This window comes from Nerophis lumbriciformis, linkage group LG33 (assembly GCF_033978685.3).
Source record: "Nerophis lumbriciformis linkage group LG33, RoL_Nlum_v2.1, whole genome shotgun sequence".
In the NCBI taxonomy this organism is placed as follows: Eukaryota; Metazoa; Chordata; class Actinopteri; order Syngnathiformes; family Syngnathidae; genus Nerophis; species Nerophis lumbriciformis.
Window position 1 is genome coordinate 16,162,501 of NC_084580.2, and position 17,500 is coordinate 16,180,000.

Genomic DNA, 17,500 nt, shown 5'->3' on the forward strand with positions numbered 1-17,500 from the left:
TTTTTCGGACTATAAGTCGCAGTTTTGTTCATAGTTTGGCCGGGCTCCAGTACGACTTATATATGTTTTTTTCCTTCTTTATTATGCATTTTCGGCAGGTGCGGCTTATACTCCGGTGCGACTTATACTCCGAAAATTACGGTACATCTCTTTGTGATGGACGATTCGATTCGCATCTTGATACATGGGTTACGATGCTATTCATAAATGATTTATTTATCATACAGAACAATTCGATGTGATTCAATTTAGTGTATGAACGATTTGATACGATTCGATTTAGTATATGAACGATTCGATTCTATGGTTAACATTTGTTGATTTTTTTGCACCAAAGAAAACATGGGGATTCCTTCCTGTGCATACACTCCCCCTCATGTTAAAGGATAAATAATTAGGACCTTGGCACCAAAGCGCCCAGACTAGATCTGTCGAAGCTAAGTCTATGAGCCTGAACTGACGAAAACTACTCGGATAAGAGGCCAAACGTCTTCTAAGGCAACTGATCAGTTAAATGCCATGAGAATAGCAATAACATGATAAATGAGAACAGCCATAGGCACATTCATCTTCAAATATAAAACAAGCACTTTATAAAAAAGTGGCATCCTATTTTTTTAAAACAAGACATATATCCCCAAATTAAAATGATTAAAAAGGCAAACAAATGTCAAATATATTTATTTTCCAGGAGTCAAGTGAAGTCAGTGTCGTCACAGACGCCTACTGGTTCTAGCCAACGGTTTGACTGGGGAGCTGTGTTTACAGGACAAGAATGGAAAGTGGCGTGTGTTGTGGAGTTAAAAGGGGAAAGGAAAGTTGACAAAATAACAAAGCAATACACAGAGATTGAGCCCTTTGTACGAGAACGTTGCATTTTGTAAAATAAACAAAGACAAACTGGGAATCTGTCTGAGGCTCTATTCCTTGGGATGTTACAATATTGACTAACGGCACAGCACGGAGACAATCTGCGGTGTTGACGTTACGTATCTTGTGGGTTATTATTTTGCAGGCAGCCGTGACTCTCGTGTTGTTTTAAAGGGGAACATTATCACAGTTTCAGAATTGTTAAAACCATTAAAAATCAGTTCCCAGTGGCTTATTATATTTTTCGAAGTTTTTTTCAAAATTTTACCCATCACGCAATATCCCTAAAAAAAGCTTCAAAGTGCCTGATTTTAACCACCCGTCCATTTTCCTGTGACGTCACATAGTGAAGCCAACACAAACAAACATGGCGGATAGAACAGCAAGCTATAGCGACATTAGCTCGGATTCAGACTCGGATTTCAGCGGCTTAAGCGATTCAACAGATTACGAATGTATTGAAACGGATGGTTGTAGTGTGGAGGCAGGTAGCGAAAACGAAATTGAAGAAGAAACTGAAGCTATTGAGCCATATCGGTTTGAACCGTATGCAAGCGAAACCGACAAAAACGACACGACAGCCAGCAGCAACACGGGAGAAAGCGAGGACGAATTCAGCGATCGCCTTCTAACCAACGATTGGTATGTGTTTGTTTGGCATTAAAGGAAACAAACAACTATGAACTAGGTTTACAGCATATGAAATACATTTGGCAACAACATGCACTTTGAGAGTGCAGATAGCCCAATTTTCATCAATTAATATATTCTGTAGACATACCCTCATGTCAGCAGGCCAGGGAAGCTAGGGTCGATATTCTTCTCTTGACGGTGTGAGCCAAGACATCCAGGGGGTTTAGCACGCTCGTCTGCGGGAACAAACTGCCGCCATTGCTTGCCGTGCTACCGAGGTCCTTTGTCCCTGAATTGCTCACACACTCCGGCAGATTCAATGGGGGTCTGGCGGCAGATTTCTTTGACTTTATCGTTGGAAATGCATCTGCTTTGAGTGTCGCAGGATATCCACACATTCTTGCCATCTCTGTCGTAGCATAGCTTTCGTCGGTAAAGTGTGCGGAACAAACGTCCAATTTCTTGCCACTTTCGCATCTTTGGGCCACTGGTGCAACTTGAATCCGTCCCTCTTCGTGTTGTTACACCCTCCGACAACACACCGACGAGGCATGATGTCTCCAGGGTACGGAAAACAGTCGAAAAAACGGAAAATAACAGAGCTGATTTGACTCGGTGTTTGAGAAAATGGCGGATTGCTTCCCGATGTGACGTCACATTGTGACGTCATCGCTCCGGGAGCGAATATTAGAAAGGCGTTTAATTCGCCAAAATTCACCCATTTAGAGTTCGGAAATCGGTTAAAAAAATATATGGTCTTTTTTCTGCAACATCAAGGTATATATTGACGCTTACATAGGTCTGGTGATAATGTTCCCCTTTAAAGAAAAACTTGTCTACCGATTGCTAGACTCGCACGCAACACGGACCATGCATCTACGTCTATTCTCGTCTCCAGTTATATAAGTAACCTAACAAGCGACTCTTTTCACGAACAACCCTGCCTCTCGTGTCGTTTTAAAGACAAAAACCATCAACTGATTTCTAGTTTGTGTCATGACTTGGTCCTTGGGTATAGTTTTTCCAGAAGGCAACGGAAAGTTGGCTCGGGCGGGACGGGAATGTGAGTACATATTTTATTTTATAATTACTAAAACAAAAAGAAGTAAACAAAAGGCGCGCACAATGGCGGAGAACAAACTATGAAACCAAAAAGACTATAAACATGGAACAAAAACTTACTTTGGCATGGGACATGAAGCATGATCTAAGAGGATGAAGAGTGTGTAGAGCATAAAATGCAATGTCGCCAGAAAGACAAACTGAAAACAATGAACTTAAATACTACAGACATGATTAGTGAAAACAGGTGCGTGACTCAAAACGTGAAACAGGTGCGTGACGTGACAGATGAAAACTAATGGTTGCTATGGTGACAAAACGAACAAAAGTGCACAAAAAGTCCAAAAACAAAACCGAACATGACTAAAACAAAACATGATCACACAGACATGACAGTTCGGCGCGATAACCGGTTTATGTGTTTAGATGTATGTAGACACTTTTTCTTATACTTTCTGATCTCTCTCTCTGTGTCCATTACTTGCTGTACATATCCTACCAAGTCAGTCCTACACTGTTCCAATGTCCATTTCTCTGATGATGCAATTGTTGATGACTGAAGTGTTGATACCAACCAAATCTAACCCCCCCCCCCCCCTCTCCATATCCCACACCCCGGATTGTAAATAATGTAAATAATTCAATGTCTATACTCTGATGATTATCTTGTGTGATGACTGTATTATGATGATAGTATATATCTGTATCATGAATCAATTTAAGTGGACCCTGACTTAAACAAGTTGAAAAATGTATTCGGGTGTTACCATTTAGTGGTCAATTGTACGGAATATGTACTTCACTGTGCAATCTACTAATAAAAGTTTCAATCAATCAATCAACCAGACCTGATTAATCTACAGACTCACAACTGAAAATTATCGATTGAGGGGCCTGTAACCGGTGAAGCCGAACCGGGCACTTCTTCAACTGGATATGCGGTCGCATCGGTTTCTCTTTCATGTTGAGGTTCATTTAGCCTACTAATGTGTATTTATAAATGGTTGATTTATATAGGCTAGTAAGGTAAAGTTTTGTACCTGACAAGTTTCGGCTATCTTGCTTCTGCAGCCTTCATCAGAGCCTATATAAATCAACCATTTATAAATGTATCGGTTTATCATTAACAACCCTAATACCCACACAGAGAATTACAGTCTCGTAACGTTAACAATAGGGTAACACAGTAGAAATTATCTGGGTCACCCTGTAAATATAATCGCTTCTTTCTTATCCATTTTCGGACATTTCCTGAAGGTTTCATCAAAATCCACCCATAACCTTTTGAGTTATGTTGCTAACTAACAAACTAAAAGAAAGACAATGTCATGATCTGTGGTCTGGATCATGTTTTTGTTATTTTCTGTTAGATTTAAGTTTTAGTTCCTGTTTTTGTGCGCCCTTGTTTGTTTTAGTTTCCATGGCGACTTATGATTTTCACCTGCCTCTTGCGTTCGGGACACACCTGTTTGTAATCAAGAGACACTATTTAAGCGTTTTAAAGACAAAAACCATCAACTGATTTCTAGTTTGGCGCGATAACCGGTTTATGTGTTTAGACCTGATTAATCTAAAGACTCACAACTGAACCTTATCGATTGAGGGGGCTGTAACCGGTGAAGCCGAACCGGGCACTTCTTCAACTGGATATGCGGTCGCATCGGTTTATCGTTAACAACCCTAATACCCACACAGAGAATTACAGTCTCCTAACGTTAACACAAGTTAACACAGTAGAAATTATCTGGGTCACACTGTAAATATAATCGCTTCTTCCTTATCCATTTTCGGACATTTCCTGAAGGTTTCATCAAAATCCACCCATAACCTTTTGAGTTATGTTGCTAACTAACTAACTAAAAGAAAGACAATGTCATGATCTGTGGCCTGGATCATGTTTTTGTTATTTTCTGTTAGATTTCAGTTTTAGTTCCTGTTTTTGTGCGCCCTTGTTTGTTTTAGTTTCCATGGCGACTTATGATTTTCACCTGCCTCTTGCGTTCGGGACACACCTGTTTGTAATCAAGATACACTATTTAAGCCTGCCTTTGTTGATCACTCGTGCTGGCTTCATTCTGTCACGGCGGGGGTCCGCTTACAGCGGTTCGTTCTCCCGGAATGCAAGACTGATGACTCCGGACGAATGCGTGAAGGTAGGATTTGATTTATTTAACATAAATCACCCAACTACCAAAATACAGGCAAACAACAAAAAGGCAAACGTGCCGAATGCACGAGAGGCTAAGACTTAGCATAGACTATGGCATGAAACAAACTAAACGTACTTTGCATAGGCGTGACACAAACAATGAAGCCAGGACGAGTGATCAACAAAGGCAGGCTTAAATAGTGTCTCTTGATTACAAACAGGTGTGTCCCGAACGCAAGAGGCAGGTGAAAATCATAAGTCGCCATGGAAACTAAAACAAACAAGGGTGCACAAAAACAGGAACGATAGAGTCTCAAAACTAACAGAAAATAACAAAAACATGATCCAGACCACAGATCATGACAGACAAACAAACCCCGGTGATTACATATACCTCCTAGCAGAGGTATATGTATATATGCATACATTACTTGGGAAATCAAACCATCATCACGTAGAAAATTGAGTATTCCGCTCAAACAGAATCGATACTTCATAAATGTATTTTGCAGTAAATGGACCTTCCTGGCACGTTAATAGTACGCAATTCAATTTAGCCAAGCAAATGCTAATGTAAACCCACTTATTATACACTAAACAACACTTATTGATTCCAGATACCGACAAACAACGATGAGCGGACCGCATCACTTTGCAAACACCCTGCCTGTTCCATTTCTATTGATCATCTGGCAGGTGTCTTCAATGGATGACTTTATTTTACAATGGTTAAACTGTTTTTACACGTGTATGACAGGTAAAAATAATAGAATGTTACTTGAAATATTGTATAACAGCGGCAGTTTGACACTGGAACAAATGACTTCACTTTAAATTACTTTCTGAGGGGGGAAACTGTTTTGAAGACTGGAGTTTCTTCCATTGTATTTACACGGGAAGTTTCTGGGGAGAACATGGCTTCTTCATCTACGTGTTTGCATATGTATAGAGTGCTGCAATGGGTTTACCTTAAATGGGAGGGATTTCTCACTGCAAGGGCTTATGGGTAGAGACTGAAGACTGCTGGCAGGACTTGTTTCTGTACTCTGTAAAATGAGACAAACATAATAAAAAAACATGCAGAAATAATACATGCTTTCGATAAAAACAGCTTTAAAGGCCTACTGAAACCCACTACTACCGACCACGCAGTCTGATAGTTTATACATCAATGATGAAATCTTAACATTGCAACACATGCCAATACGGCCGGGTTAGCTTACTAAAGTGCAATTTTAAATTTCGCGCGGAATATCCTGCTGAAAACGTCTCGGTATGACGACGTCAGCGCGTGACGTCACGGATTGTAGAGGACATTTTGGGACAGCATGGTGGCCAGCTATTAAGTCGTCTGTTTTCATCGCAAAATTCCACAGTATTCTGGACATCTGTGTTGGTGAATCTTTTGCAAATTGTTCAATGAACAATGGAGACAGCAAAGAAGAAAGCTGTAGGTGGGAAGCGGTGTATTGCGGCAGGTGTTGTGCCGGATAACGCACCCCCGCCGTAGAATGCACCCCCTGACTGGTGTGCCGGATAACACAGCCGGTGTTTCATTGTTTACATTCCCGAAAGATGACAGTGAAGCTTTACCATTGGCCTGTGGAGAACTGGGACAACAGAGACTCTTACCAGGAGGACTTTGAGTTGGATACGCAGACGCGGTACCGTGAGTACGCATGCAGCTGCGGCTTCCAAACATTTGATCGCTTGCCCGTACGTGCGTGCCGCTATGTGCATGTCACGTACGTAACTTTGGGGACTTTGGGGAAATATATGTGCTGTATGAACTTTGGGGAGGTGAACGGTACTTTGGGCTGTGGGATTGAGTGTGTTGTGCAGGTGTTTGAGTTGTATTGGCGGGTTATATGGACGGGAGGGGGGAGGTGTTTGTTATGCGGGATTAATTTGTGGCATATTAAATATAAGCCTGGTTGTGTTGTGGCTAATAGAGTATATATATGTCTTGTGTTTATTTACTGATTTAGTCATTCCCAGCTGAATATCAGGTCCCACCCGCCTCTCACGGCATCTTCCCTATCTGAATCGCTCCCACTGCCCTCTAGTCCTTCACTCTCACTTTCCTCATCCACAAATCTTTCATCCTCGCTCAAATTAATGGGGAAATCGCCGCTTTCTCGGTCCAAATCGCTCTCGCTGCTGGTGGCCATGATTGTAAACAATGTGCGGATGTGAGGAGCTCCACAACCTGTTACGTCACGCTACTCGTCTGCGACTTCCGGTACAGGCAAGGCTTTTTTATCAGCGACCAAAAGTTGCGAACTTTATCGTCGATGTTCTCTACTAAATCCTTTCAGCAAAAATATGGCAATATCGCGAAATGATCAAGTATGACACATAGAATGGACCTGCTATCCCCGTTTAAATAAGAAAATCGCATTTCAGTAGGCCTTTAATGGGTTTATGTTGTTCGGACATAAGTTTATAAAGGACAATTATAATGTAAAATATTATAATTATAAGGTTATAATCATAATGACTTTGCCAAATTTCATTTACCATTGTCAGAAAGAGGTAAGTCTCATTTCCACTGAGTTCAAATGAGTTCAGTTTGAGCGATGCCTTCCAAGAAAAGAAGCCATCAAAGCTAAATCTCTCATACTTGGGACACATTTTGGCAACTTCCACCTTAGAAAAAAGGTACCCTTGAGACACGTCCATTCTTGGAACAGCATAAACTCAGTGCTTTATTAGGTATGGTGACCTTTTAAAAAAAAAAAAAAAAAAAAAAAAAAAGCAATAACTCCTAGAATTACAGGTGTGATGTGGCCCTAAATGTGCCACTGGTGATCAATGCCCGTTCTCATGGAGGGAGACAAGGCACGCTTGTCTTCCGTCTATCGTTCGGCCTTTTGAAAACACAAACACATTCACTTTAAGGTCACTCGTGTCCCATAGGCTTTATATAGCAAGACTGTCCCGCCAATTAGGTGTGGTCTAAGTAAAAAGGGCTTAGAATAACGTGTGTTTGTGAGTGTGTGTAGAGCATGGGTGTCAAACTCTGGCCCGCTAATTCTCATACTTGCCAACCCTCCCGGGAGACTCCCAAATTTCAGTGCCCCTCCCGGAAATCGTCACGTCCGCTTTCCATCCAGTCCAACGAGTGCTGGCCCAGTCACATAATATGTGCGGCTTCTGCATGCACACACAAGTGAATGCAACGCGTACTTGATCAACAGCAATACAGGTTACACAGAGGGTGGCCGTATAAACAACTTTAACACTGTTAGAAATATACGCCACACTGTGAACCCACACCAAACAAGAATGACAAACACATTTCGGGAGAACATCCGCACCGTAACACAACATAAACACAACAGAACAAATACCCAGAACCCTTTGCGGCACTAACTCTTCCGGGACGCTACAAGGTGTGTGTGTGTGTGTGGGGGGGGGGGGGGGGCGGGGGGGGGGGGGGGGGGGGGTTTGTGGTAGCGGGGGGTGTATTTTGTAGCGTCCCGGAAGAGTTAGTACTGCAAGGAGTTCTGGGTATTTGTTCTGTTGTGTTTATGTTGTGTTACGGTGCGCGTGATCTCCCGAAATGTGTTTGTCATTCTTGTTTGGTGTGGATTCACAGTGTGGCGTATATTTCTAAGTGTTAAAGTTGTTAATACGGCCACCCTCAGTGTAACCTGTATCGCTATTGATCAAGTATGCGTTGCGTTTCGCTTGCATACGGTTCAAACCGATATGGCTCAATAGCTTCAGTTTCTTCTTCAATTTCGTTTTCGCTACCTGCCTCCACACTACAACCATCCGTTTCAATACATGCGTAATCTGTTGAATCGCTTAAGCCGCTGAAATCCGAGTCTGAATCCGAGCTAATGTCGTTATAGCTTGCTGTTCTTTCCGCCATGTTTGTTTGTGTTGGCTTCACTATGTGACGTCACAGGAAAATGGACGGGTGTTTATAACGATGGTTAAAATCAGGCACTTTGAAGCTTTTTTTAGGGGTATTGCGTGATGGGTAAAATTTTGAAAAAAACTTCGAAAAATATAATAAGCCACTGGGAACTGATTTGTAATGGTTTTAACCATTCTGAAATTGTGATAATGTTCCCCTTTAAAAGCAGTGCCTTTAAGGCACGCCCCCAAGACTGTGGTCCGGGTGGACTACGAGATATAATGACTGATGAACACCTTCGTTCGATAATGTAGGCTGCCTCAGCTCAAAGCCTGAGCCCCGACATTAATGAACTAGCATCCAAGAAAAGATGCCAGGTATCTGGCTTGGGCACATCAGATTAGATCAGTGTGTTGCAAACTGAGCAGTTTAAAGTCCTGAATTGTTGGTTTATTCATTGTTATTTTTTTTTCTAATTTATTAGCCTTTGGAAAAAGTTAATGTTGATATTTACCTCAGAAGGCTGCAAATAGAAAAGAGGCATTCAATTTCTATTTAAATTGTATTTGATATGCCATTGATATTTTTTAATTATTATTATTATTATTTGAAACTCGATTTTGCATGTCACTATAAAGTTAAATAAGCCTTGCTTGTTCAATATTCAATGCAAAACTTGTTTGGGTCCCTATTAAAAGGTTAATTTGTTCAACCTTGGCCCGCGGCTTTGTTCAGTTTTAAATTTTGGCCCACTCTGTATTTGAGTTTGACACTCCTGGTGTAGGGGAAGGGATGGGGTACCGGCCTAAAAGCTCAAAATGTAATGACTTGCACAAGCCAGGGGCAAAAAATGTCAAAATATGATTAAATTGCCCCTAAAAGTAACGCAGGTCTTGTCGTCTGACACGCCCCTTTAATCACATTCATATGTAAAGGTGTGTTAGTTTAAACTCGAAGGACTTAGAAATGGCAAGATTGTTTGAGTCAATCTGATGATAATTGTTTGTATTACACTGATGCACCGCAAACGTTATCATTCGCGGCTTAATTGACAAAGATGAAAACGTTTGGCAGAAGAAGAAGCCAGAAGGAGTCGTCTCCGCCAGTCAAGCAGCCGCCTCGGGGGAGGTTAAGAGTCACTGGGACGGATAGAAGCAGACGCCCCGAAGACTGTGAGAGTATGCTGTAACAAAAGGCGCCATCAAACCGTCATGCTTGGATCCACAGCTGACATTGACAAATGGGGATTGGTTGTGTTAGGCAACAATCAAGCAACGCATGGATCACGGCATTTTAGATATGTTCTTCTGGAGCACCCAACTGAATTAACTGCTGGGGGACTGGGGGGGGTATGGGGTATTCTAAGGCAGACACGGGCCTCATAGGTAACCAAAAATCCATGTTTGACAAATATAGTACTGAACAGTGGTATCTCAACTTAAGAGTGTTTTGATATAAGAGCTGTCTCTTGGCTAATTGTTTTAAAGGGGAACATTATCACCAGACCTACGTAAGCGTCAATATATACCTTGATGTTGCAGAAAAAAGACCATATATTTTTTTAACCGATTTCCGAACTCTAAATGGGTGAATTTTGGCGAATTAAACGCCTTTCTATTATTCGCTCTCGGAAGCAATCCGCCATTTTCTCACTTTCGTCGGTGTGTTGTCGGAGGGTGTAACAACACGAACAGGGACGGATTCAAGTTGCACCAGTGGCCCAAAGAAATTGGACGAAATTTGTTCAAAATACGAGGCTGTGGGGAAAGCCGACGAAATGGTCAGTCGTTTGTTCCGCACACTTTACCGACGAAAGCTATGCTACGACAGAGATGGCAAGAATGTGTGGATATCCTGCGACACTCAAAGCAGATGCATTTCCAACGATAAAGTCAAAGAAATCTGCCGCCAGACCCCCATTGAATCTGCCGGAGTGTGTGAGCTATTCAGGGACAAAGGGGCCTCGGTAGCACGGCAAGCAATGGCGGCAGTTTGTTCCCGCAGACGAGCGAGCTAAACCCCCTATCGACCCTAGCTTCCCTGGCCTGCTGACATCAACTCCAAAACTGGACAGATCAGCTTTCAGGAAAAGAGAGCGGATGAGGGTATGTCTACAGAATATATTAATTGATGAAAACTTTATTCATTACTCGCGGTTTTACGTAAATGATTATACATAAACTGTGTTTACCAATAATTTAGCTTAAAAACATTTAGTTTTTTCAATCATTTGAGTACATTCCGGTAGTCTTGTGTAATGCAGTATTTTGTGTCTATTTCGGTATGGTTAACCTGAGTGTTGAAATCGTGGAAAAATATATGTTCTTAGCGCGCCTGAAATGGGCTGTCTGCACTCTCAAAGTGCAAGTTGTTGCCAAATGTATTTCATATGCTGTAAACTTAGTTCATAGTTGTTAGTTTCCTTTAATGCCAAACAAACACATACCAATCGTTGGTTAGAAGGCGATCGCCGAATTCGTCCTCGCTTTCTCCCGTGTCGCTGGCTGTCGTGTCGTTTTCGCTTGCATACGGTTCAAACCGATATGGCTCAATAGCTTCAGTTTCTTCTTCAATTTCGTTTTCGCTACCTGCCTCCACACTACAACCATCTGTTTCAATACATGCGTAATCTGTTGAATCGCTGAAATCCGAGTCTGAATCCGAGCTAATGTCGCTATAGCTTGCTGTTTTATCCGCCATGTTTGTTTGTATTGGCATCACTATGTGACGTCACAGGAAAATGGACGGGTGTATATAACGATGGTTAAAATCAGGCACTTTGAAGCTTTTTTTAGGGATATTGCGTGATGGGTAAAATTTTGAAAAAAATTCGAAAAATAAAATAAGCCACTGGTAACTGATTTTTAATGGTTTTAACCCTTCTGAAATTGTGATAATGTTCCCCTTTAAAGTACAAGCAAAAATTTGAGTAATAAATGGTACCTAGTGTATGAATGTGAGTGTGAATGGTGTCTGTCTATCTGTGTTGGCCCTAGGGCTAGGCGATATATCGAATATACTGGATATATCGTGGGTTTGTCTCTGTGCGATATAGAAAATGACTATATCGTGATATTCGAGTATACGTTCTCACGCAGTTGCTTTTAACTGCGGGCATTAGACTACAGGCTTTTATCACTCTTTGTTGTCTCTACTTCTCACAGAGACGTAAAACAAGCGCACCTTCTAACATACGTGACATACGTATACGCCCTCGCGGAGCGGAGAGGTAGCGGCATGGGTAAAGTTAGTGGTAATACGAGAGAAAGAAGGTGCGAATCTGGTAACAAATGAAGGAAGAATTAATTCCCAAGAAAAACAGCATGGGGTCCATCGTCTGCCGGTGGTTTGGCTTCAAGTGGGAATATGATACCGATAATATAAAAAAAACGATACCGATAATTTCCGATATTACATTTTAACGCATTTATCGGCCGATAATATCGGTACGGCGATATTATCGGACATCTGTAATATATATATATATATATATATATATATATATATATATATATATATCCTGATGATTGAGGGTACCCCCCCTCATGAAACAGGCCTGTAGAGATGAAATAGTCTTGTGATTTTTTTCCCACACATACATATATATATATATATATGTATATATATATATATATATATATATATATATATATATATATATATATATATATATATATATATATATATATATATATATATATAAGAAATACCGTATTTTTCGGAGTATAAGTCGCACCGGAGTATAAGTCGCACCTGCCGAAAATGCATAATAAAGAAGGAAAAAAACATATATAAATCGCACTGGAGCCCGGCCAAACTATTAAAAAAACGCGACTTATAGTCCAAATAATACGGTACTTTATTTATCCATCCATCCATTTTCTACCGCTTATTCCCTTTGGGGTCGCGGGGGGCGCTGGAGCCTATCTCAGCTACAATCGGGCGGAAGGCGGGGTACACTCATCGCTTTAATTTCAGTGAATTCTAGCTACAAATATACTCCTCCCCCCTTAACCCCGCCCCGGCCCCGCCCCCCCGACCATGCCCACCCTCCACCCCTCCTAACTCCCGAATTCAGAGGTCTCAAGGTTGGCAAGTATGCATACATAATAGAGACGCGCGGTTTGCGGACACAACCGCGGAGACCGCGGATAAACCGCGGGTCGGGCGGGTAAAAATAGATTTCAAATAGATGCGGGCGGTTGGCGGTTGAACCAATTCGGAAATATATATACATAGTTAAATGTTGTTACCCACATACGAAAAACGAGCAGCACTCTTTGAAACAGTCAATTATTCATCAGGCACCGCGTCCCAGCAACAAGTGGCGCAAGTGAGCGCTCCTTCAGCGCAGCAGGGCACATTTTAGAGGCCAGGCGCTCTCGCATGAATCCTGGCACTGTAGATGCCATTTTATTCCTGCATAGTGCTAACAAAAAAAAAAGTAAGTAGACATACGGTTGGATATGTTAAACGAATTAGCCTACGTTACCTATAGGCTATACCAAATAAGCCCATGTCTAACCTATATTGAGTTCGGTCAGCTAAATAATTTTGATGGTTACGTGTTGTTTGGGCGCACTACAATGCAAAGGAATTAAGGCAATTGCATTGTTTATTGTGGTTTTTTTTCTATTCGAGATATACTACTATGTGTGAATAATTATTTGGCCTCGCTTTCAAGTGAAGCGCATCTCCGATTGGCGACAATGTAAGGCTATTTAGCCTGGTTTGTTTGTCGTGACCGTCTATTTTCATTATAATTCAAGTTTGATGATAAAGTGCAGTCTGATGGGTTTGATTTCCCCCCTTCAGCTATTTGCTTTGGCCAATAAGTTGCAGGTAATTTGTTATTATTATTTATTTAATTTATTTTTGTTTAAATAGGGATGACATACATATGTTATTGTATAATTTAAGTTTGTGCGCGTGATTGACAGCCTAAGGCTTATGAGGCACATTTTTTATTTATTTTTTTATTTCAACTTAAAAACGTATGAGCCTATGCCTACAACATAGGCTATGTGTTTATCTTTATTTTCCTGCCTGTCGTTGACAATGGAGATTGTCTGATATTTTGTCATGGCTGCAGATCAATCAATAAAGGTTCATCTTTGTCGCGAAATTGTTCACTGCTTCACTGTGCACCCCGCCCTCGTCCCTATTTGAGCATTATAACGTTAACAACAGAAAATTTTTTTTACCTAACGAAAATATAGGCCTAGTCTTTTTAAAACATTGTTTTAACTTCTTAAAAGCCTCGTTCTGCTTTCTGCAACTGCACATACAAAGTGTGAGGAACGCACTCCTGATCTGAGGGCATTGGCAACAATAGTCAACACTTTCTTAATGGAAATGACAATAATATTATAATAATGATAAATAATATTATCACGCATTAATATATCTTAGCCACTAATGCGTGGCCAAGATATATTAATTGAATGTCTCTGCTACATTGGATCAGTCTCCTTTCTTTAACAGGCAAAAGCTTTATAACCTCACTAATATGCTTGCATCGTCTATATTAGATATATAACAACTGGCGGATGGCGGGCGGGTGTGGTTTTGATAAAATGTTGGTTCGGGTGGATGCGGATGGTTGACGACTTTTGTGATGCGGATGAAATAATTGCCTATCCGCGCATCTCTAATACATAACATAACTTTTACCCGTATAAGACTCTTGACAGTGATGAAGAGAAGAGGGGTATGAAAAGCCCGCTAGTGTTATCTGGTGTGCTGTGACATCTGCGTGTCGTCTATTGCTTTTTGTCTTGAAACTGATGCAACCTGTTTGTTTTTACCCTTACAAAACGGCACCGTTTAGCATAAACGCTAAAGAGAAGTGCCAGGCGCCCGACGAGGAAAAGGTCAAGCAAATAAAACGGCGAGGAGGCGGCCCATCCACAAATGGAAGCTAACTGAATTTGGACGGTGATGACACAACAAAAGAGGACGCAAGAGAGGGCAATGTGCTGTCTGCCATTTTATAGTCATGGTCTGCTCTTTCCTTTTCCTTTCCGTTTCTCTCACTCCTAATTATCGTTTCATCATTTTCATGTCTCCGCAGAAGTCCTGGGAGTAAACGGCGAGGGAGAAAGCCACGTGGGCTGTAATTCATGGAAAGGGTCTTCTCGCCGAGCTTTGATCATAGTTTAGAGGCGCTAATAGTTCCACAATGTGTGGCCGGGGCCTGGTCAGGCTTTTATACATATTTTTGTGAGGATGGGTATTAAAGCTATATTTGGTGCAGGTCAGTCACCCGTTTTTGATGACACAACGCTAATGGATGCTTTTTGTGAGACAACTAGAACCGTCTCCTACTCTTTTGCCATGTACCGTATTTTTCGGAGTATAAGTCGCACCGGAGTATAAGTCGCACCTGCCGAAAATGCATAATAAAGCAAGAAAAAAACATATATAAGTCGCACTGGAGCCCGGCCAAAAAATGAAAAAAAACTGCGACTTATAGTCCGAAAAATACGGTATGTCTCATTTAATAGGGGGAAATTTAGTCAGTATTTTTCAAGGATAGCGTAAAATGTACAAAACTGACACATTTATGGATATTCAGGTGCGACATGTGAATCAGAACCAAATTGAACCAAAAATCATTTTTTTAAAGAATAGATTACTTTGATAAAATGTTGAAAAGATTGAAGCTTCAAACCAAATTCGGGGGTACAATTGCGTCAAATGCACTTTACAAGCCAAGTCTTATCTGGATACTGATTAAATTACAGAAGGTGATAAAGAGAGAGAGAGAGAGTGAATGTGATTTGATGGAGCTGAAATCAAGCTAATTAAAATCCAGATGTAATCACTAAATACAGGTGCACTATATTGCCAAAAGTATTTGGCCACCTGCCTTGACTCACATATGAACTTGAAGTGTCATCCCATTCCTAACCCATAGGGTTCAATATGATGTCGGTCCACCTTTTTCCAGCTATTACAGCTTCAACTCGTCCACAAGGTTGCGGAGTGTGTTTATAGGAATTGTCGACCATTCTTACAAAAGTGCATTGGTGAGGTCACACACTGATGTTGGTCGAGAAGGCCTGGCTCTAATTCATCCCAAAGGTGTTCTATCGGGTTCAGGTCAGGACTCTGTGCAGGCCAGTCAAGTTCATCCACACCAGACTCCGTCATCCATGTCTTTATGGACCTTGCTTTGTGCACTGGTGCACAGTCATGTTGGAAGAGGAAGGGGCCCCGCTCCAAACTGTTCCCACAAGGTTGGGAGCATGGAATTGTCCAAAATGTTTTGCTATCCTGGAGCCTTCAATGTTCCTTTCACTGGAACTAAGGGGCCAAGCCCATCTCCTGAAAAACAACCCCACACCATAATTCCTCCTCCACCAAATTTCACACTCGGCACAATGCAGTCCGAAATGTACCGTTCTACCAAACCCAGACTCATCCATCAGATTGCCAGATGGAAAAGCGTGATTCATCAGTCCAGAGAACACGTCTCCACTGCTCTAGAGTCCAGTGGCGACGTGCTTTACACCACTGTATCCCACGCTTTGCATTGAACTTGGTGATGCATGGTTTAGATGCAGCTGCTCGGCCATGGAAACCCATTCCATGAACCTCTCTGCATACTGTACGTGGGCTAATTAAAAGGTCACATGAAGTTTGGAGCTCTGTAGCAACTGACTGTGCAGAAAGCCTTTGCACTATGCGCTTTAGCATCCGCTGACCCCTCTCTGTCAGTTTACGTGGCTTACCACTTGGTGGCTGAGTTGCTGTTGTTCCCAAACTCTTCCATTTTCTTATACTAAAGCCGACAGTTGACTTAGGAATATTTAGGAGCGAGGACTGGATTTGTTGCACAGGTGGCATCCTATGACAGTTCCACGCTGGAAATCACTGAGAGCGGCCCATTCTTTCACAAATGTTTGTAGAAACAGTCTCCATGCCCGAGTGCTTGATTTTATACACCTGTGGCTGGGCCAAGTGATTAGGACACCTGATTCTGATCATTTGGATGGGTGGCTGAATATAGTGTATATCCTACACTCCCGTAGCCTTGCTGTTTTAAAAAAAACGTCCTGCTTTTACAACCTAAAAGGACCCTTCAAGTATAGTAGAAGGACACCAAAAACACTGCAACCTCAGTTCACCATTTAGTTTAAGCAACGTGCATGCATTTGATGTAATAAGCCCACCTCCTGCAGGGTGTGCCTCAGTCTTAAAAGAAGGGTTTTGACGGCAGTGCAGTCCTGCTGCATCAGTCGCAGCGGCAGGGTCTCCACCCCTGAAGGTAGGTGCTCATCATCCTTCCCCGAGAGCACAGCCGAGCTACTGCTGTCGGCGGGCTGCAAGCTGGTCGGACGTCGGGGCTCCCTAAAGAGAAAGAATGAAAAGAACAGCCCCCCCAAAAAATCAGTTTTTGCTTTGAAAATCAACTTTTACCTTGAAAATCAGTTTTTACCTGGAAAATCAGTTTTTGCTTTGAAAAATCAACTTTTACCTTGAAAATCAGTTTTTACCTGGAAAATCAGTTTTTGCTTTGAAAATCAACTTTTACCTTGAAAATCAGTTTTTAACCTTGAAAATCAGTTTTTACCTGGAAAATCAGTTTGTGCCTTGAAAATCAATCTTTTACCTTGAAAATCAGTTTTTAACCTTGAAAATCAGTTTTTACCTTGAAAATCTGTTTTTACCTGGAAAATCAGTTTTTGCTTTGAAAATCAACTTTTACCTTGAAAATCAGTTTTTAACCTTGAAAATCAGTTTTTACCTGGAAAATCAGTTTTTGCTTTGAAAATCAACTTTTACCTTGAAAATCAGTTTTTAACCTTCAAAATCAGTTTTTACCTGGAAAATCAGTTTTTGCCTTGAAAATCAGTTTGTGCCTTGAAAATCAATCTTTTACCTTGAAAATCAGTTTTTAACCTTCAAAATCA

General features: G+C 41.4%; 1 protein-coding gene across 3 annotated transcripts in view; it reads right to left on the reverse strand.

Annotated features, from left to right (window-relative positions):
* ccser1 (coiled-coil serine-rich protein 1) overlaps nucleotides 1–17,500 on the reverse strand; it is a 397,790-nt gene that overhangs the window by 242,683 nt on the left and 137,607 nt on the right. For all 3 annotated transcript variants that reach the window (XM_061929002.1, XM_061929001.1, XM_061929003.2), the window contains exons 7-8: nucleotides 16,760–16,937; nucleotides 5,683–5,760 (exon numbers count right to left, since the gene is read on the reverse strand). In XM_061929002.1, the coding sequence (XP_061784986.1) occupies nucleotides 5,683–5,760; nucleotides 16,760–16,937 (256 nt within the window). The remainder of the gene's footprint in view (nucleotides 1–5,682; nucleotides 5,761–16,759; nucleotides 16,938–17,500) is intronic.